Source organism: Asterias amurensis, chromosome 3 (genome assembly GCF_032118995.1).
Source record: "Asterias amurensis chromosome 3, ASM3211899v1".
Lineage (NCBI taxonomy): Eukaryota > Metazoa > Echinodermata > Asteroidea > Forcipulatida > Asteriidae > Asterias > Asterias amurensis.
The window spans coordinates 27499790-27522139 of NC_092650.1; the positions used below are offsets into that span (position 1 = coordinate 27499790).

General features: G+C 37.2%; 1 protein-coding gene across 1 annotated transcript; it reads right to left on the minus strand.

Moving 5' to 3' along the window:
- Positions 1–1312: 1312 nt before the first annotated feature.
- LOC139935150 (uncharacterized) lies at positions 1313–21909 on the minus strand. Its single transcript, XM_071929620.1, has 16 exons — positions 21803–21909; positions 20430–20544; positions 18765–18881; positions 15481–15510; positions 15165–15260; positions 14234–14335; positions 14017–14046; positions 13510–13608; positions 12001–12132; positions 11035–11163; positions 10464–10580; positions 9627–9659; positions 7396–7488; positions 6015–6209; positions 3654–3817; positions 1313–1721 (listed from the first exon to the last, which is right to left on the minus strand). The coding sequence occupies exons 1-16, from the start codon at positions 21860–21862 to the stop codon at positions 1605–1607; spliced, it is 1629 nt and encodes a 542-aa protein (XP_071785721.1). The 5' UTR covers positions 21863–21909; the 3' UTR covers positions 1313–1604.
- Between the last annotated feature and the right edge of the window lie 441 nt (positions 21910–22350).

The following is a 22350-nucleotide window of genomic DNA, read 5'->3' on the forward strand; positions in this document are numbered from 1 at the left end:
GCTTGATTTCGAGACCTCAAATTCTAAAGTTGGAAAATTACATCTGTCTCGAAAACGTTAATTCAGAGGGAGCCGTTTCTCACGATGTTTTATACCATCAGCCTCTCCAATTACTCGTTACCAAGTGAGGTTTTATGCTGATAATTATTTTGAGTAATTACCAATAGTGTCCACTGCCTTTAATGTAGAACGATTTTCTCGATTGGCTGATACAATATTTTCCTTTTTACCAGAAGTAAACAACATTTTAACGTATAAAGATAATTAGGTTATGTCAGGGGTCGATACGAAAGATCTAATTTCAGACAGATTATTGTCTTCACCCGTCTTATAATTGATTATTTTTTAACATTTATAATACGGTATGTTGGAGAAACTAGATTGTGCCACAGTTCTTTGACGCAAATAATTCGTCTGTCGCCAGCATATATTGACTTAATACATCAAGGATGTATTTAAGATTCAGCAATTCGCAGTTTACACTAATGCTATGAACCTAAAGGTTTTGGCTAATTAGCGTTCAGTCCGTGACCCAAAGCATCAGAGGACGATGTGATCGCGTCATTACCTAGCCCCCGCCCCCCTCCCCAACCTTCGTGTTTCTAGGAAACCTCATGGATCAATGTTGAAATAAGGGACGTTTGTAGATTTGCATGGATTACGATATTAAAGGCACCGGACATGTTTTTGTCAAAGACAAGTGTTCTCACTCAATGTACCCATACAAATTCATAAAGATAACAAATCTGTGAACATGTTGACTTACTTGGTCATTAAAGTTTCAATAGAAGTGAAAAAAACACCCTTGTTGCACAAATTTATGCGCTTTTAGAAGGCTACAAAATTTTAAAAGACTTCAGGCCTGCAGCCTGTTAATATTTGAGTAATAAATAACCTCTCTCTCTGTCAGAAACTATATATACGTTACTTTAGAGGGATCCGATTTTCACCATGTTTTATATCAACAGCTTGTCATTGCTTGTCATACCAAGTGTTTGTTTTACTCTAATTATTTTGAGTAACTACCAATAGTTTTTATTTCTTGTCATAGTTGTAAGTACCGCCGTGAACAGTGTTCACTATACCGTATGGTAGTACCTGCAAGAGTTACACGAACTAGTTACGTATATATATTGATAAACTGGATTGTGTAGTTTTACCAGGAAAATAAATTGAGTTTAAATAATGTATTTAGATTTGGATTGCATATTTAGACCGTTCTTGCCCCAGTTATATTAATCAAAAACTGATTCAGCAAATTCACCATTCGGCACTCACAATTATTCTTGAAGTTGGCCTGTAATATTATCCTCCATTGTGGAGACTGTGCAGTATTTCATCAGAGCCAGAGGTTTAAAAAAAACTGTTCACACCATATTCGATATAAGAATCCTGTCTTGTTTTAATATTATGTCAGCAGTACAATATACAGAATAACATACCAAAAATCAAACTTTTTAGATTTCGTTTCGAAATATAGGTTTCTATAGACAACTGTGAAGGGATGAACTTGTTGAAGAAAAATCACCGATGCATGCAGCCAAGTGCAGTGATGCTTTACTAAACTACCGATTAGTTGACTCAAGTGACCTCTAGTGACGTCATTAGTATACGGTAGGGAGGTCATCAACTGACGTCACTACCTTAATATGAGACTGGTCTTCGACAATCTCCTGCAGGTTATCAGCATCATAATGCTCGCTGAATGTCATAGCGTACATCTGCAACAAAAACAACACACCTGGTCATTCCGTATTAACAAAAAAAAAACGGTTAAAGGCACTGAACACGATGTTGGCAAAGACCAGTTTTTTCACTTGGTGTATCCCCTCATATGCATACAATAACGAGGCCGTGAAAATTTGGGCTCAATTGGTTATTGAAGTTGCAAGAAAATGATGAAAGAAAAACACCCCTGTTGTACAAGTTAGTGTACTTTCAAAGGCTTCTGGCCAGAAGTCTTATTTTATTTTAGTACATCTTTCTCAAAAACCATGTTACCTCAGAGGGAGTCGTTTCTCACAGTTTTATACTAATCAACAGCTCCCCGTTGCTCGTTACAAAGTAAATTTGTATGCTAATATATATTTTGAGTAGCTACCAAACGTGTACAGTGCCTTTAAACCATGCATTTGGTATTCACGACATTATTATTTACCCAACCGCTTTCTTAAAGGCATAATTTGTATAGACAAACGGAGTAAGACATACAGCCGTTCACGTTTAATGAGTGTTCGTTGTATGAAGAAAAAGTAACATTTCGAAACTTACTTATAACTCTAAGTTTTTCACTATAACTTAGGTTTATGTTCAAGTTTTATCCGCATTATTGACAATGCCATAACCTGCCTGCCAGGAAATGCAATGGAACGCAAGAATTCACTCTTGATGTAGACAAGGTGACGATGTCCGTAATAATTGTAATACTTGAAGATTGATTCGAATGAATATATTTCCAAACAAGCTTCGAAGTCGACTGAAGTTTCTGAATTTACATTTGAGTATTTGCAAGGCACAGATAGATATCCAGATTAAATTGTTCTGAAGGATCAGGGAGAGTTCAATCAAGTACTTCTGAGAAGATCTTATTTCATCCACCCGCCACCGAGAAATACTCAAAGTGGGTCACAGACTACATGTTAAAGCTGTACGTTGTTTCCAGTTTTTTCTGATCCAGGAATCGATCACCCTTTAAGAACAGTAATCGGAGGATTACTACCAATGTTCTTATGTTTCTACTTCTCGGTTTTGCGTTGGTCTAATTTGGCCTTGTCGATGCCACGATCTAAAGCCAACCTAGGTTGAGTTACATGAAGCTTGTCATTTGTCTTCGGTGCAATGTACTCCTATGTTCTCTAGAGTGCCCTGACGTGACGACTTCTCCTCATGCGCCGTGTTACTAATTTGCTACCGTGGCCCAAGAATGTCATAAGACACGACTCTTTATTTGTTGACATCTATAAGGTGCCCTATATAGCTCATCTGTATTCTGCAAACTTGCAACTCTGCTCAACCTTGTGCTACTCTCTGTTGTGTTGAATGAACATACATAATCCTCCGAACCCTGCGTTCCCTACCCCGGCCTCACTTAATAACTCTCTTTGTATAGCATGTTTGTACTCTTTGATCTTTTTTCCCATTTATATTCCGTTTGTTTAATATCTTTGACTTTCACCTTTGGATCTATTCTCTCCAAGTATCACGCAGAGCAGTATGTTATAATATAAACGACATTGTGTTTCTCTATGTAAAGCCTACTGTCATCGTATTTTGTCTGTGTCATATATTCCATCAATACTTATTGTAATTGTGTTGCCTTATCTTCATCTTTTCCCCTCTTCAATCTTTTCAGTCATTCGTTGCTTTGCATTGTCTTTCTCTTCTAATAAAGGGCCTTGTTTTGTTGTTGACCCCTTCGGATGTATATCCCCACTTGATGCCAAAAAGTGCTTTGGGCGCGCAACTACTCTCTACTGTGTCATTCTCGGTATGTCTTGTTGAGCTTCCTCTTCTGCTTTTGATCTGATGTCCAAATCAAACATTTCCTATCTAGGTTAAGCACACACAAGGGCCGGTCGAGTCTGATGAGCGCATCAAGTATGCAATAAAACATCCCACGCCGACCCTTGGGAGTTCTCTAAAGTGATATTTACCTCAACTCCCTCTTGGCGCAACGCTTTGGCGATGTTTACGGGTGACTTGCCGGTATACAGCCCATCAGTGAGCAAGAACAGCACCTTACGAGCCTTCTGACGTGAATGTACTAGGACGAGACGCCTGGCGATTTGAAATGCCTTCTTCATATCTGTCTCACCACCTTGTGGGAATAAATAAAAGAGAATTCAATTGCAGACAATAATGACGCATTTTTTCATGTTTGAGCCTGGTCCATACTTTCTGCAAATGCAAATGCATACGAATTTTGACGTCACAAATAATTCGTAACAGTTGATAATGTGCTCAACTCTTCTGTAATTAACGGTGAACTAAAACTGTCCGCCGTTCTGTTGAACCAACTTCACAAAGAGACGGATGTAAAAAGGGTTTAGCCACAAGCACCCGATTTAGAAGCCCATGTGTGCCCCCCCCCCCCAAGCCCAACAATTTCTGGTCCTTGTTGATATTGGATAAACTAATTGCCCTGTTTTTAGCTGCTTTCAACGTGTTATTTTTTTAAGTCACCAGGAAGTGTTTTTAACGTCAAAATAAAGCCTTTGTCACTAAAATATGTGTTTTGCTGAGTGGAATATGAATAAACAATTAACTAAGGTTTAACAAAATTAGTTTTCATGTTATTTACAAATTTGAAACTAAGCCCGACCCGAGAGGGCGCTGTTCGTGACGTCAATCGAGGCGCGATGAATCGCATGCACTACTAACACAAGATAGTGACGCTTGGCGCAAGCTAAAACATGCCCTCAAAGTTGAAACAATACCTGATTTTTTTCACGCTAGGCAAAAACTCCTTTAGGTTCGTTGCGTCTTTCAGGTACATTCTTCGACTTCCCCACTAGCTGGACAAATTGTTGGGATGGCGTCATGTTTTAGAAAAGAACTTTTCTCTTCATGTCAAAATGTGTAGTGTATTCCGGATTCTCGAAGCACGACGGCTTGAAGTGTTTTGCTGCACAGCGCTGGAAAAGACTTACAAACTAACCCCATCTTTAGTTGCTTTGCTGCAACTGGTCGACATTGCCGGAAAATGCAAGAAAAAAACCCTTTTCGAAACGTACAAACTCACGACTAGGACTTGAATGTACTTGCACGTACGTGTGTTCGATTTTCGATCGAGGCAAAGTCTGCCTCGATTGACGTCACAAAAAGGGGTAGGCGGAGTCACTCCCCACACAACTTTATTTATTTGTTGAACATACAAATCGTTAAAAACAATTACTCAAAAATTGCTCAGAAACATATACTCTATAATGTTTGAAGAAAAAATTACATTTCCAGGTGAATTTAAGGGTTCCAATCCATTGTTCATTACTGCCAAGGGGACCGATCTGAGCCTTGGCGTATCGAGATTGAAAAAAAAAATCACCATTAACATTTTATTCTTTGGCAAATGTAAAAAATAATGAGGAGACCTGTCAACTTTGATTGTTAAAAAGTCTCACTGCTTTATGCGTGGACTCGATTTCCACAAAGGTTCAAGGCTTCATTAACATGCATTGAATTCATTTCCCTCAGTATTCGACAATACGAAAGCCCTTAAAGGTCACCGAAGTATTGTCCAGTCTGATTAACAATTAATTAATTGTGATTCATTAATATTGGATGAAGGATTTGTAAAAACATTGGCAGCAAAGGGCAACCCTAATATGAATATTAATTAGTCGAATAGATCAATACATTTGAATTGTTTTACAACACCCTTTAGTTGCACTGAGAACAATACAAATTATACTATATCATTAAACAAAAATTGTAATGGTTAATTTCTAGCGATTTTGTTTTTTATTGTCAGACGTTTCGACCCGAGTTTTCCCGAAGGATACAAAAAAGGTTGAAACTCTTATACGATTCTTGATACCAATTACCCGGGATAAAATCCAGTTATTTTCTGTCTCAATAGTTACCCAATTGCTTCATTACGTGTTTATCTGCTGAACCGACATGGTGAGAATGCACAGTCACTACAATATGACGTCGGACAGGGTCAATGGCAAAGGACAATTTATTGTTTCTGAAAACCGCGTCACTCGTACTTCAACTTTATTTTTTTTTTTTTTAGAAAGAACTATGAGGACCATACTAAAGTTGTTTTTGTTTATTTGTTTGCTGCGGTGCTGGGTTGTTTGCTTGTCTGTTTGTTAGGTTTGAGTTCGATATTTATAAGCGTATCCTGGTAATTTGCACCCGTATTATCCTTGTCAAATGAAAACAAACAAAAAGTACCTACCCATAATAATATAGCTTCGATTTGTCTACAAAGATCTTCTTTTCAAAATGACCCACTGATGTTTGATAACGACCTTTACTTTCTGAGAATCTTTTAAACTAAATGAGTATACCTTGGTAGTTGACTTGGTCGAGACTACGTAGAACTCTTGGTACAGAATCGGCATCATAAAGGTTGAGTTTGACGCTAGCTCCGCTACCGAACGTAACGAAGGCAACACGGATACCTCCACCGGCTTCGTAGTCCAGTGAACTCAGATATTCTCGTATAATTGCTCGACTCTTGTCGTCGTTTTCTTTCATGCTTCCTGCCCGATAAATTAATATCAAATAATATTGTTTTATTATTCATTTTTTTAAAAGAATATAAACGATGGGATCCAACGGTTTCAAGGGTATCATTGGTATCTAAAGGACAGCTTGTACGCAAGTATAATGTAGAAAGTTATTTGATTTCAATAACTTTTTCTATTCTGTCTGCGGTAGTATCATGTTTGTACATTATCTACTTGCTGGGTTAGACTTTAAAAATAAAAATAATAATAATAGTTGTAAAAATTGTTTGTATACACACATGGTGTTTTATTGCTCTGTTTATTTTGGGTGGTGTTATTTTTCGAGGGGGCGGGTTCTGTTTGTTTTCTCCTGCATAAACTTCTCCTGTTTGTTTTCTCCATTAGCAAACTGAGCCTTTAGTTCGGTTATCAAGAACACTCCCCTTGTATTGTTACTGCAATAGCGTGTTTTATGAGGTAAAGAACTTTGACGGAAAATGACAAACTGTGGCTGACGACACATACGAAAACAAACACAGGGTGAAGATGTAATGGATATTTCATACTGTACGCTGGATTCATAGAAACATGTTTAATTAGGCTTACCATCTGTTCATACTGGAGGGACCTTATGGCAAGGTTTATTTCCACACAAAAATGGAAATGAATATCTTATCTGTCAGTATGATATGCGTCTGCTAATAGGGGGGGGGGGGGGGGGCCATCTATAAACATTTTTGGGGGACCAATTTCAAAGCCTTAATAGTACAGCTTGTTGTGTATGCTAAAGTATACATGAATTGAGGTATCAACATTGTTTGGTTTCACACATGGTATTACCGTAAACCAAACATACTATAAAAGTAGTTTAAAAAGCGCAATAACATTATGCAAGAAGACGAAAAGGTGGGTTCGTTTAACTGAGAGTTCACTGTTGACAGTATTCTCCCGGGGCAGGACGCACAAGCCCTTGGTGATAAAATGGTGGCAGAAGTAGAAAATAGTTATAAAGACACCGACAAACCCTCACAAAACATGAACATTTCTTGTTGTTTTCATACACCAAAAATGAATAAACGTTTTTTGTGCTATATCCGGATTATTCAATAAATGGAACTATCAAGGAATAATATGAGAGAAATGGACAATAAATCCGATGTAAGAGTGATGAAACGCAAAGAGGCAAATATTTCGAAAAAATGATGCCGTATCTTGTTACCAGAGCAATCGACGAGAAATGTAACCTCGATCCCAGGTCCTTCGTGTGATACTTTGGGCAAGTCATCTGGCTCAGCTGGGGTCTCACCATGCACTGATTAGGGGAAATAATAAGAGCAAGAAAGGATTACTGCTGGAATATTCATAAATTCTGCGTTGGTTGTTTAAGATTCGCGTGTGTGTTGGGGCCCATTATGTTCTCATTAATTTGCTTTGACATGTGAAGTAAGCAAAACCGCGTACATAACTAGCCACAATGTTAGCAAACTCGCGAGAATTGCACAGTCAAATGGGGACTAATTAATAACATAACAACTTAGAACAAAACTTATTGAAATATTTATTACGTAAAATAGATATTTTATATCCTCAAGAAAGTAACAATGATCAGATCATAACCAAATACAATATTGACATTAAACATCTCCAATCAAGTTTCCCCACTTCTATACAAACGGAACCATTTTATTCGAATGAACTTATGTTGTAAACATTTTTTCTGTTCACTCGTGTCCATTAAGATAACATAGATAGATAGATAAAAGGATTTTATGCACTAGTATCGCAGCATAAAAAAAAACTGATTTGAAACTGTGACCTATAATACATCATTGAAAGTGACCATTTGTAAAATGTGACCTCATTTATAATCCCCACCGCACGTTTTACCTTTTGTAATTTGGAGTAAAGTTTCTACCTGTATAGTTTCTAATCCCTCTGTGTTCTTCAACCTTGATTAATGGTTTTCTTTGAAAAGGCTCATTTTCTGATCAATGACAGGGATTAGTTTCATGGAAAAATACCTTATTAGGCATCGAAACCTGACGCAAGTGAGTATAATTCTGAGGTAGTTTTTTAGTAGGCATATATAGAATGAACTACGATAAATGATTTCGAAAAAATACCTTATTTTGGCGGGCAATGGTATATATCTCTATGGTGGGACTATTGCGGTGGGTCACCTTTCGGTAGAATGAGAAAATTACATAGCAAACTTAAGCAATGAGGCTGTACTGGTACGTTTTGTTCCCTCCCTTAAAGACAATGTAGTCGAACTATTTGTTAACAATAACACTCCATCCACCCTTCAGAAATCCTACACACCTACCCCACCCAACCCCCCCTATCCTATAAACCAACCCCACCCGCCCCACCCTATCCTATAAACCAACCCCACCCAACCCACCCTATCCTATAAACCAACCCCACCCAACCCACCCTATCCTATAAACCAACCCCACCCAACCCACCCTATCCTATAAACCAACCCCACCCGCCCCACCCTATCCTATAAACCAACCCCACCCAACCCACCCTATCCTATAAACCAACCCCACCCAACCCACCCCTATCCTATAAACCAACCCCACCCAACCATGCCTATCCTATAAACCTACCCCACCCAACCCATCCTATCCTATGAACCTACCCCACCCAACCATGCCTATCCTATAAACCTACCCCACCCAACCCATCCTATCCTATGAACCTACCCCACCCAACCATGCCTATCCTATAAACCTACCCCACCCAACCCACCCTATCCTATAAACCAACCCCACCCAACCATGCCTATCCTATAAACCTACCCCACCCAACCCATCCTATCCTATGAACCTACCCCACCCAACCATGCCTATCCTATACACCTACCCCACCCACCCCAACCCCAAGATGTGATAAGCTGTGATTAAATCGACGGAAGCTTTACGGTGATATTAAATAACCCATAAAAACTGGACGTCGTATTCTGATAATTCAAGATACAATGATCAGATTCCATGGAATAAACTCATCAATGCGATCTTATGACGTCATCGTGACGATGATTGTTATGACCAATAAGGCTCGGCAAGGGAAAAGGTGCGAAAAAAAGTTAATGGCTTGACGTTTCGACCCTAGCAGAGTCTTTCTCGAAGGCTATTAGTTGAATGAAGGGGAAGGACGGGGGGGGGGGGCGAGGTGACGCAGAAATAACGAACAAGAAGGGTGACGTAATAGACTGCACAGCGTGGAACGATCATTTTACGTACAGTATACATTGAAATGCAGTTGTTATCAAATCTAAGCTAAAGCCTGAATCTTACTATTGCTTCTCGATACCAAATTTTCAGTTAACCCAGTATTTCCGACCATGAGTTGTATTATTATAATATGCAAATACAAATAATAAATAAAACTGCAGCTACTTTATTAGTCTTGGATTATTGTTAACATATCTGAAAAACGTACCTATAAAAAATTCTCCAAAGTCCTTCTCTCCAGCTACAGGAAACATGAGTAGGATCGAATAAAAAAAATACAGATTACATAATCATTTAGCAAGTAGGCTAAGTTTTGTAAAATAATAATTATTTGAAGATTTGTTTTTTCATGTATTGGTATACTGCACTTTGAGTAGAAGTAATTCTAATAAATTCGTAATGAAGTTTTTGCAATGTTGATCGATAAGATTAAGATTTGAGGACGTACTTCAATAGTTGCCGTTGATTAGACCACGGTCAAGTGCCATGGTGGCTATAAATTATCATCGATGTACGACGTAAACTCAAGGATTCAGTGATGAGATAAATAAATATGATAAATTCATAATGTGGTTATAAGGGTTAATGTCAATCTCAAAGACAAATATCTTTACGTGGTGTATCCCAACATATGCATACAGATTCAACTATGTGAACATTTACGTTCAATAATAGTCATCGAAATTGCAAGAAACTATTATTATAGAAGCACAGTCCCTTTGCAAAGAATCGAGTGATTTCAGATGCCTGATTAAGTCTTTTCAAATTAAAACTTGCAAATGGGATGTTACCTCTTTCTCTGCTCTTATATACTAATTTATAACAAGTGACTGAGAATTACACAAAGTTCACCACGCCTTTAAATACGGGTTTATCAGTGTTTTTTACTTTATAGATGCCCAAGTCACCCAAGCTGTTCTCATATTCCCCAACCAACATCATTGCGGAGGCCATTTTGCAATTCTTAATGGATTTCTGGGATTTCCTGCCCAGGAGTATTTCCATCCCTCATGATTTCATGTTTGATGTTGCTATATCTTCTTACCGTCACAGAATCCGCATGTATGAGCGCAGTTGGTTCTCATATAAGAAGCGTAAGAAGCTCTCTTACAGGCATATGATATCTTGGTACATCCGCCAGCTCGCTTGTCCACACAAGCATCTATAAATCAACAAGGACATGAAACATCCAATCGTCAAAGTATGATCGAAATAAAGGCACAGTGTGCTATTTGTTGGCGGGGTCTGGGATTGCACATCGCTTTGAGAACAGTTGCAATAGCCTTTCCCTTGGCAGCCCTTGCTAACAAAATCTTTAGTCATCAACATTTTTAAAAAAGAGGCGAAAAAGTACGTTTCCATTGTTAAAACATCTGCAACTGAAATGTAGAATCTTATAACCATGAAGACGTATTAAAGAATCTGCGATCTACATTTTGATACATACATGTCTGTAAAGCGCTTTTACATCAAGATTAAAGCGCTTTTACATCAAGGTCAAAGCGCTGAAAAGAGCAAAACCAATGGATTACATCTGATACAAGTGAGTTTTTAGAACCATATATAATAAACAAAAACAATTGAAACCTTCTTCTTTGGTTCTAGTCAGATCTTACCTTCACATCGTGTTCCTTCCCAGCCCTCTTGGCATGTACAGTAGCATCCATCTTCGCTGTTTGTCAAGACTCCGTCATTTTCACACGTCAATGTACATTCAAACCCGGGTGAACCTGGACCAAATTTCTCTGAACGAGGACAAATTAAAAGAATACATCATACGCTTCATAGTTAATGAAGCAAACTGGATTCCAGGGGAGTGAATTCAATATTTCATTAACCAATGTGAAATTCCACGCTCACAACCTTTCGAATGATCGTGGCAGGGATGTTTGGTCATGACACAGATTCTGAATGATTGGTCAAACTGGGTCAATCAACACTTTCCAATGAAACAGATGGACATGTCGTTAATTACACTTCGATTTGAGGTTTTTCTTCTTTGTGTATTTTCAAGAGTCCGACTGAATAGTAACTATTATGGCAAAGTAGAAATTACTCATCCATCCTTGCAAATATTTAAACGATGACTAAAAGGTTTGTTGTTTAAAACAAAAATCAATTAAACAATTGAAACAGAGGATGAACCATTCATAGCAGTTGAACAACTATCCGGATTTAAAGCAAACCCGCATAAGGTAAGTTACATCAAATATAAAATGGACTAGACAAAAAGTGGTGCAAAAAGTTACTTAAGAAAAATCTTTTTATTACAGACAATACATGTTCGCATAGAAAAGAATACTCATATCACACAAAAGGGACACATCCGTAACCAAAACAACAAAATAATTCCAACGGAAAATTAGCTTCCACAACGTCCACCACACTGGAGATGACACTTATCACACACAAGGGGCAGCAAGTAGCGTTAATCAAAACAACCATGGCCTTAACAGAATATTACTTACCGCAACGTCCGCATGGGAAATTAAATTTATTGTACACAAGGGATACACACAATTTGTTGTAAAAAAAAATAAAAAAAAACCATCCAGACTTGTACAGAAAATAATTATCTTTACCACAACGTCCGCACAGGAGATGACACTTGTCGTACACGAACTCTTGTGTTGAACATTGTAGTCTGGTGTACGAGCCTCGGTTTGGACGGTCTGGATCCGCCTCACATAGCTCATAATGATTCTGACACACAACTAGAATCAAAATCAATATGAAAGAGATCAAATTTTGCTCCAATAGACCCCATTTTAACTAGCCTATTTTATTTTATTTTATGAATTCAAAAAAGTTTCAAGCTTTCATTTAGGAAAACCCGACACTACTGCGGTCCTAAACCCTGTACAAACATCTTTCGACCATGTTTGTATGCATTGTCCGTATTGCAAAAATTAGTTAATGTGTTTGTTTTTAAACAGCATATATCTTTCAAAATAAGAAACAAAATCACACCAAGAAAGCAAACCGAAACCTAAGATTAAAAAACTACACATCCTTCATGCTACTCTCACATTTGAGCGAATGTTCTTGCGAATATGGATATTTGAAATTCGCGGTGAATTTGCCCAAAATTTGCGAATTGATGGTGAATATTTTCACGTTCGCCCTCGGTCACCCCCTCGACCTGTCCGTACCAATATGTTACGAATTTTAGCGAATGCTTAATTATGCTAGCCAATGATTGCCAATGCCTTACAATAGCTTACGAAAGTTGTAAACGCTTACGCACGCTTTACCAACGTTACTAATGGCTACCAATGCCTACGAAAATATACGGCGAATGACAGAGTAGCATCAGTATTGCATTCTTACATAAGGAAACCAGGATGTCTTTAGTGTTAATGATAGGGTCAACAGTCTCCAAAAGTTCGGCTCTAGTGGCAAAACTCTTAGAAAACTTCACTTTTTAAAAAGACTAAAAAAAAACTCGGGGACAATCTTCCCCAAAGGTTTACTTTTCGAAAAACATCAAAAACTTTGATTTGCAACACACGTCGTCCCATAGTAATTCCCTCGCAATTAATTCCCCAAACGGATTAGTAAGGAGAATGTTGTAGAATTCAATACGTCACCTCCAGGCAACATTTGTAAATATTTAATTTAATGCAGCTTTTCTCTTTCATAGGTTATTCAAGCCCGTAGCGGTAGGGGAAAGCAGTCCAATTCAAAGCAAGATTACCTAAAATAAATTTGCAATTTGATGTAAAAATCGCCGTAAAAATCAACGTAAAAACATTTTAGAAGCATTTGAAGTAAAATAAATTATGTGTACGTGTTCGACAGTTAGGTCTACCGTTACTGGGAAGTAGATTACAACACATGCAGAGAACGACGAAAATAGAATGACTATTCAGACATGCGAGGCACTCTTTAATCTCGTTCGTGCTCTGTGGTGAAATCAAATCAGTCACATGTTTTCAACTACGTCCTTAACTTTTGCAAATTTTGTGATAAGTTTTCAAAAATGGAATTTGGCTCAACAAACTTGAGGGTTTGGCAAGGAAGTTGTCGACAGAACGATATGCTCCTGTATAGGTCAACATGGCCACTTCTTAAACAAAATACATTCTTACTTTCACACTGTTCGCCTTCCCATCCTTTAGCGCATGCGCATCTGCACTCTTCGTCGCTTGCTATCAGCGTTCCACCATTTACGCAATCCAGGCGACAAACTAAAGAAACAGAAAATACAAATTAAGACTCTTAATTAAATTAGCCGATGTAAGACCGAAGCGGATAAGATCCTACACGTCTTCAACTTGAGGGAAGTGACAGGTTGCATTTGTGTTCTAACTTTTCATTGCAAGTCACGAGAGACCCTTTTTGAACAAACATCTTTGCTTTTCTTAAGAAAATCACCCGAAGACAAATTTCAAGAGCTCTGTCAATATGTCAGAACATTATTACTAGTCACGTACGTCGCTTAAAGGTAAACGTATTATGGTTTTATCTGGTTTGCATTATTTATTATAAGAAAACTTTAAAAAGCCTGCTAGAAGTTTATGGCACATTTTGTTCTGTCGTTGAATTTGAATGTCGATGATTATGTGTTTTTTCCCTGAGCCTAAATTCTGACTTACCAAATCCAGGTGAACCAGGACCAAATGTCTCTGTGGAATGAACAAAAATATATATAAAACAAAATGTAGATCCTCTCTCTAAATTAATGGATACAGCTTTCAATTGCTTTAATATGCCTGAAGTAGTTTGACAAATAATTCAAGAAAGAATGCGTTTGCATAATTAATTAATACATGACACGTTAACTAATACACGTGTTGTGATGTCTATTCTCACCACATGAGCCGCACAAAGCAGGGCAGACGCCTGCAACTGACGGGTTGTTACAGAGGTTCGCTCCCCACAGACTACACTTCTCACTCTCGTCCAAACACTTCTCTGCGTTTACAAGAACAATACAATCTGAACTGAATACAACTTCAAACTGTGGTGAAAAATGACATGCAAGACACTGGTTATTTGTTTGTCTGCTTATGTACCTTAGTTATGTCTCTTTTTTCAATTTAATTTTAAATGATTTAGATTAATTATTTAGCCCTCGATAAAGATCCATAGGGTTGAAAAGTCAGATCAATATAAAATTGTTTGCATTTATACCATACCGTTTGGTTGGTAGCAGTTTGCAAAAGCTAATTAATGACAATATCAAAGGAACGTTACCGAATTGGTAAGAAACTAAAATCGTGAAGATCACAGAATTACATCAAACTTACACGGTCTAATATTGATGATAATAGAAAACATGCATTGAAATATTTCTGTCTGATATTTCATATTTGATGAGAAGTAAATAATCTAATTACGCGTTTTGAGTTTATCGCTCAGTGAGCGTTTTATTCATTTTTGTTTTGGCATTGATGCAATGCAAAACAAAAATGTGTAATCGGTTTTGCACTACTAGCTCGTGACCCAGATGGCCGATCGATCTCAAACTACAGGTTTGTCAGTTTATGTATATGGTGGATAACATATAGTGCTTACACTGCCAGCCTTTTTTGCTAGCAAAACCAATTCTGTAATGTTCCTTTAACTGTATCAAGGGAGTAATACCTTTTCCGCGGTTAATTCAAAACGACTGACAAGCCCGTTTGACACATAATTCACTTCTGATAAATGGTATGTTTCTGCAGATGAGAGGGATGGTTGATACCATGAATGGTTAAAAGGGAGATGGGTGAGTTTAAGAGAGAGATTGTTTTATTCCTACCATTACAAAGGTGTCCTTGCCAACCACTTGCACATTGACACGTACACAGTCCAACATCTAAAGTGCCTCCTGGCTCCGAACAATTCAGATCACAAACTATTTCAGAATAAAAAAAATCCCACCGAAAAATAAAAGTAATTCAAAAGTGGATTTCTTGCAGCACGTTTCAATAGTATTTGGAAGACACATTATTAGTAAACGGTTTTTTTATTCACATCTTATTTTATTCAAATTCATTTGTATAAAACATTTTGACCCTATATTATATGATTGAATGTAACTTTAAAAAAAAACTTGACTCAAAAAAACGACTTACCAAAACCTTCTGAGCCTGGTTCGTATTTTTCTGTTGAGACAAAAAAGATGAAAATTATCAATTCCTGTTCAGACCAGTACAAATGTTTTCGTGTAACGTCCACCGATCGATACAACGCGGGGGAAATTCAATCAAGTCGGTGCTTATTAATTTGAATCTGAAACTGCAGATGACAGAGTAATAGTTTGACCGTGAGCTCATCCACAAGGTTCAATATTTGTGTCCAGTGTTCAAAATGGAGGAAATGGTGACGTATAAGACGCCCTCAAGCGTCCTTTCTGTACCGGATGTGTTTTGCACGTCATACCTCATTTATGAACACTATAAGCATCTTCGACTCGATTGCCTCTGGTTCTGATTTTTGTACATGGCGTCAGCCATTATTGACAACTCGTGCAGAATGCCGAGTTTTCTCGCCTAGTCACCCGTCATCCTGAAAGAACCAGAATCGGGTCTTCTTCCACACTTAATTTTACTTCCTAAAAAGATGGGATTTCCCTCGGGAGCATTCTGCACTTCTTCAACGTTGCTGTGCTTAATCCATGATCCAGAAGTCTTTGAAATATTGAGACGTGACTGACAGTTTAGCGGCTCAATATGTACCGTGAATAGGATGCGGGATGCCGCCGGTTAGATCAAACACAAACCATTTTAGAAAGTTCAGTTGAATTTACCGGTGAATCCGTTCTTAAGTACGATATTGACCAGGGTTTTAGTGTCGTTAGATTTTCCTATTTGAAGCTCAATAATCGCTTCATGTTTGTCTGGACGGTTTTCAAATGCACTTTATGATTAGAGCAATGTACGTTGGGCTTGGCCAGTAGGCCTATACGTCAACCATGATCACTGCCATTCCACGCCTAACTATGCCCTTGAAATAAGCTGTCCATCATTTTAGTAAATATTTGTGAAAATACTGGTTTGTTGATACTTTATGGAATATTTTGGGTTATAATCGTTGTAAAGAAGATCAAAACATATATACACTACGCCCAAATCTTCAACTTGAAAGTGATCAGTTTGGAAATTATGTCTCGAAGCCTGAAATTTATGTTAACTGTCTCGCAGCATGACGTTGTATTATTAGGTATGTTCGATACATCTCTGCAATTTTATTTATTTAATCTTCTATTACACTCAAACGGCAAAACGCTGTAGTTATGCAGGAAAATAATCCAGACATTATACCCTTTCGCTGACTTTCTCTAACATTTTAAAGGAAATGGACACTATTGGTAATTACTCAATATAATTGTTAGCATGACAACGAACTTGGTAACGAGTAATGGAGACCTGTTGGTAGTAAAGCACATTTTGAGAAAAGGCTCCCTCTGAAGTAACGTAGTTTTTTTTAAAGAGGCAACTTCTCACTTGCTTAAACAACAAAATACTTTTAAAAGACTTTTATTAGGCATCTGCAGGCACACAAATTCGTTAAACAAGGGTGTTTTTCTTTCATTATTTTGCAACTTCGATGATCAATATGAGTCAACATTTGTACGGATTTTTTTTTTTTACGGAATTGTTTTTGTGTGACACACCAAGTGAGGACACTTGTCTTTGACATACCATGTGGGAATATTGGTCTTTGACAATTACCAACGGTGTCCGTGCGTTTAATCGCAGAGTAAAAAAGCTACAAGGCATATATTCCATTAACCATAAAGCCAAGGACGTTAAGATCGCTAGGCGTCAGGAATCTTATTAACACTCGAGTCAATACACATGTTCCTCCGAGGCAAGACATCATCGGCTTCTCCTTGTTTTAATAAGAGGCTAACAAGCTAACATTCTGATAAATAGAAGCCTTGAGCTATACACTTGTCGCTTTACTGCTTATTAGGCTCAATGTCTCATGTTTTAAACCAGCGAGGTAGAGATGTGAAATAGATCGAGAGAGAAATTAAGACTGACTGGTGAAGAGAATTATGCAGTTTCACTCTACTCGACGTCTTGCTGTAACGCAAGGAGGAGAGGAATTCACTTCAAGGTATACATCGACATTTCAATCATGGGTTCTTCATAATTTCAAAAGAGTAAAAAAATTCTTTGGTATAATGTTCAGTTTTATTTCAAAAGTTCTATAAAGTTACTTCTTTAATTATTAAATTCATACGTTTTCTTATTTAAGTTGTAAATAACAGGGTCAACATTGAAAATGTCAGAGACCACTGTACATTAGTGTTACTCAATATTATCAATAAATAACAAACATTTTCAACCTTCAAGCTCAATCGGGCATTAGAGTCAAAAGAAAATAGTAGAAAAACCGTAGATTGTGTTTCAATGATTTCATATTACAGGTACTCGCAAAATAAAAAATAATCGTTTTATTCATGTCTCAAAAACTACCGGTTTTTCAGCAAAATTAATTCAAAAGAGATTTTCCACCTCGACTACCTTTTTACCACGTAAAGTTTTGTGTAAATCTGTGGAAATGTATTCACTGTCTGATTAACGGTTCGTTAGATGATGTGTGTGTTTTCTTGTAGTCCTAAACCTATTCATCCCATAACGACACAATCTCCCGTCATTCTCAAGATGTTCCACCAAAATTCATTGTTTGTTTCCTTTTATTGGCTTTAAATATGGAGATACATATTGGACAATTATTATGCAGGAAACGCCGAGCATTTTCATTTTTTTATTTTGACATTTATCATCAGTATTCTCAAGGGAAATCATTTCCTCTAGGTAATATTGTGAGCACGTACATGACTTCCCGAAGGCACATGGTTAATATTGATCAGTCTCTGTCAGTCATTGAATGTCTCATGTCCCCCAACCCCTCCCTCAACTGGCAGGAGTCAAGACATTCGACAAATGGGAAATCAAATGTACCCTTTCGTTTTGGTAATTGTATATCTGGGATTTGGGCAGGCTATATGTGAATGAAGCGAAGGCAAATCATAAAATGTTGACGTGCGAATTCAACCCAGGGGCAAACGTGGTCGTTCCAAGCCTGCAAACGACCAGCACTAAGAATTCAAAAGTACATTGCAATTTGTTAAGGTGTGGCTTTTGTTTGTTTGCTCTCTTTTTTTTCTTTATCTTTTTGTTTGGGGGGGGGGGTTCAAATAGGATTGAAAACTCATGGATAACAAACTTGATGTGTGTTATAGTTCTGAGAAGAACATGTGGTTTTGCTCGACGTTTCGATCAGTAAGTTTTGATGATTGTATCATTGTGTCGAAGTGTCATTGTCTGCTAATCACATTTTGTTTCATGTTTAATACATACAAAACTTTAGGGTATGAGATTAGCGCTGTTGTTCACATTCTTACCACAGAAGTTACAAGTCGCCGCACAGTTCGCTGTTAAGAAGTCGGTATACCGGTCGTCAACACAGAGACTTTTGTAGCTCCTACAGGATTGCTCACCTCGGGCGTCCAGACACTTTTCTGGGGTGTAAAAGGTTTTTACAAAATTGGGAAAACAAATTAACATTTAAAAAAGAAGTATTTCGTAAAGACCTTTCCATTGTTGATCAACAAACCGAGCTGGTTTGCATGAACGGCCAAATGTTAGAGAAACAAAATGTCAAAGACCAGTAATTACCAATAATGTCCAGTGCCTTATTACAGATGTTTTCACCAAACTCAGTATTTTATGCAAACTTGAAAATAAATATAATACATCCAATGATTTTTGGCTTTGTTTCCAACAATTTCATTACTATGTTTGAATATTGTGTGTGTAACATTGTAATAAGTTATCTGATTTTGTTTTGCATTTGTGGCTTTCCATAGTTTTCAAACCTCGGTTGGCAAGAACTCGGGCTGTGACGTTGCAATAGAAAGGTCTTTGAACGGTGGAACTGTCAAAAATGCAAATGTACGTCACAAAGATTAAAATTATGACCATTAAAAGCTTGAATGATGAAATGACCTGATCCAGGCTCGCATGGGCGCACTAACTTTAGTTACTTAGACTTGTCAACAGTTTTTTAGAAGTTGACGTTTTTTTTAATGAAAAGTTAAGCTCTTATTTAATTAACCAGTGACAGCAACCTTTTATTTTGTCAGCATTAAGTGACTATTAAATAGAAGTGTGTACGTCTACACATCAGGCTCTGCTACTGGCGTGGGTGATAAAGTGTTATCATTACATGACTTAAGGTGATTATATTACAATTGTCCACAGTTAGATACAATGATATTTTCATGAAAAGTTAAGCCGTTGTGTAATTGACAATAAACCTTAACTTTGTTTGACGTAAACACATTGTCAAATGATTACGAAGATGTATAATACCGAATACAGGAGTTAGTTTTTTTTAAGTAACTTAAAATGTACGAGTTCTTTAGTAATGCAATCTTCAGCAAAACATGCAGTGAAACGCTGATTTATTACTGCAATTGCCCTTTGCAGTATATGGATATTTTGTTTCTGCACAAAACCAACATCATTCGGAAAAACAATATACGCTTGAAATGTCACTAGCCTCCACAACCCGAAACCAGAGCCAAATTTGCTAATTACAATAAAAAATATTGCTCAAAAGAAATTGAAACGGATGAAGTGTATACTTATGTCTGGACCAAATCCCTGCTGGGATTTTCAAGGCTTACGAGTTTGGTTTAGCGATGTTTTCTGCTGAATAGTTTAATGTAATTGTGCACTTTGAGTGACATTTTGGCTAAAGGTAATTACCCAAAACATGTGTTTTTAAACAACCCAAACTTTTTGTAAATTCAGTAAAAATGACAGGCACACACGTCAGAGACCGTTGAGCGAGAGCTGTGAACATCAGTATGACTTTGTCGAGAAACATGTCAGCCCATACATCAAGAAACAGGTTCCATAACTTCTCCCAAGTATTTTGTTTTCATTTTATAAATCCAAATATCCAAATGGATGTATTTTTACCCGTTAAAAAAAAATACTTTCATACTTTTTTTAAGTATTTTTGTGTTATTTGATAAAAGCCAAAAATGAAAGTATATTACCATCACATCGGATTCCCTTCCAGCCGTCGTTACACTCACATCTACAGGTGTCAGTGTCTGTCTCGAGTAGGCCCAGTCCGTGCTCACAGTCCAAATCACATGAAGCTTCTGCAATCTGTTGACGACAAGGTGTAATTAATATTTTAAATCATGTCAATTATGTAATGTTTAATTGGGTTTGCGGTAACTATGTTTATCTATGCTTGGTATAAGGTATGTTCTTTTTTAGACTAATTGTCTTGTGTTTTATTCTACTAACCGTGGATCCTTGATTTTTCGGAAAACGTAAGACTTCTCTATAACCGCGGAGTAGATTAGCAATTAAGTAATGTCCGAAACACCCACATTGCAAGTACAACTTTCTCTATGGTACATCCATCAAGTTTTTGTATGAAATATGTGATTATTGTATATTTATGCATTTGTGTATGCGCTTTTAATATTGTTTCTTTTCAATCGGGGACAAAAACTGCAAAGACAAATCACTTTAATAACGGTGATTGACTACGAACAATTTGAGAAAACTGTCGAAGTGTTTGTGAGCTGTTGAAGGGGCCGGGAGCCGTTAGAATTGATCGAGTGTCATTGATAGACATGGCGCTTGTTCTAAGTGCCTTCTTATTACACACAAGTCAAAGCTTCTTGTCAGGTTCATGGATTAATTTGTGAAGATTTTATGAAGTGATATCTTCATTTGTGAAGATGTCAAATCTCTTAATGCATCAAAGTTACACGTGTTACTTAAAAGGTCAATGCAGTAATTACTGAAGCCATGAGGTTTCAGAAGCTTTACAAATATCAGGGACTTTCAGGGAGAAAAACAAAATCTTAAGGTTTCAGTCAAACAGTCACTTGGATTCGAACCAAGTTTGCATATTCAAACTGAACAGTATTAGAGAGAAGTTGCAGGGTGGTGCTGCCTGAGGTACATATTTAATGCCGAAACTTTGTCCAAGTTTGACCGCGTTCTACTGCAACAGGCACAACGATGCCAACAATTTGTCATTATTTCATTTATCTTTGTCCAGTTATGATTATTTTTGAACAAATGCTTATATATATGTTTTTTTGAAATGGGGCAGTTCATTTGATTGAATTAGAAAACCAAGTTTAGCAATCGAGATCTAGGTCATGATGATGGCAGGATACCATTAATTTTTCAAGTAATGGATACAAATACCTTAAACCTCGATACCAGTTTTGTTAAGTTGCCGTTTCATACTGAGTTACGATTACTTACGAACTTACACTTTCATGGTAATTATTTATAATATTTCTAAAACATTTCTAAAAGGTACCATTTCAAACTAATCTGCCAATATACTAGGTCACATTTCTTAAAGAAAATTCATACAAGTTACCATATAAGTTACCATTGTAATCGGCTTGAGTAGGAACACTATCAGCCAGAGGAACTGCATCGCGTAATACATCCTCAGTTTAATCTCATTGAGTAGTTGGCTCCACTTAACAATACAACATCCAAAATGTGTCTTGAGAAAAACTGAAACTGTGTTTTGCTTCTAAGGAACAAATGGTTGTTATGAAAGCATGCTCACTAAACGAGGAAACAGTGGTTCTTTATGTGGTAACAGCTGTTGTTATTGTTTCTTATAAATAATAACATGATGTCATCAACGTGTTCTGTAATTACAAAAGACAATGCGGCTTTATTGTATCATTTATACAATGACCGCCCTTATTAATTAAGTTATTTCTCTAATTGGCAGGTGTTATTTATTAAGTGTCTTTGTGTTTGTGTTGTATTTACGTCGGTTACAAAATAATAATAAGATTTACTAAGTTTACTCAGCTGTTTCTATGATGTGTTGATTTTCTGACGCGTTAAATCTTGTGGAACATTTTAATTGCTTGAAGGCTCCTCCAATAGAGCACTAATGTAGATAGTTGACGGTTAATG

Coding starts and splice junctions, on each gene's coding strand:
- LOC139935150 (XM_071929620.1), bottom strand. CDS start 21,862: ATGTATTACGCGATGCAGTTCCTCTGGCTGATAGTGTTCCTACTCAAG. Junction 11,164..12,000: donor TCTCCTGTGCGGACGTTGTG/GTAAAGATAATT, acceptor GTCCTCGTTCAG/AGAAATTTGGTCCAGGTTCA. Junction 1,722..3,653: donor TGCGCCAAGAGGGAGTTGAG/GTAAATATCACT, acceptor TTTTTGTTGCAG/ATGTACGCTATGACATTCAG.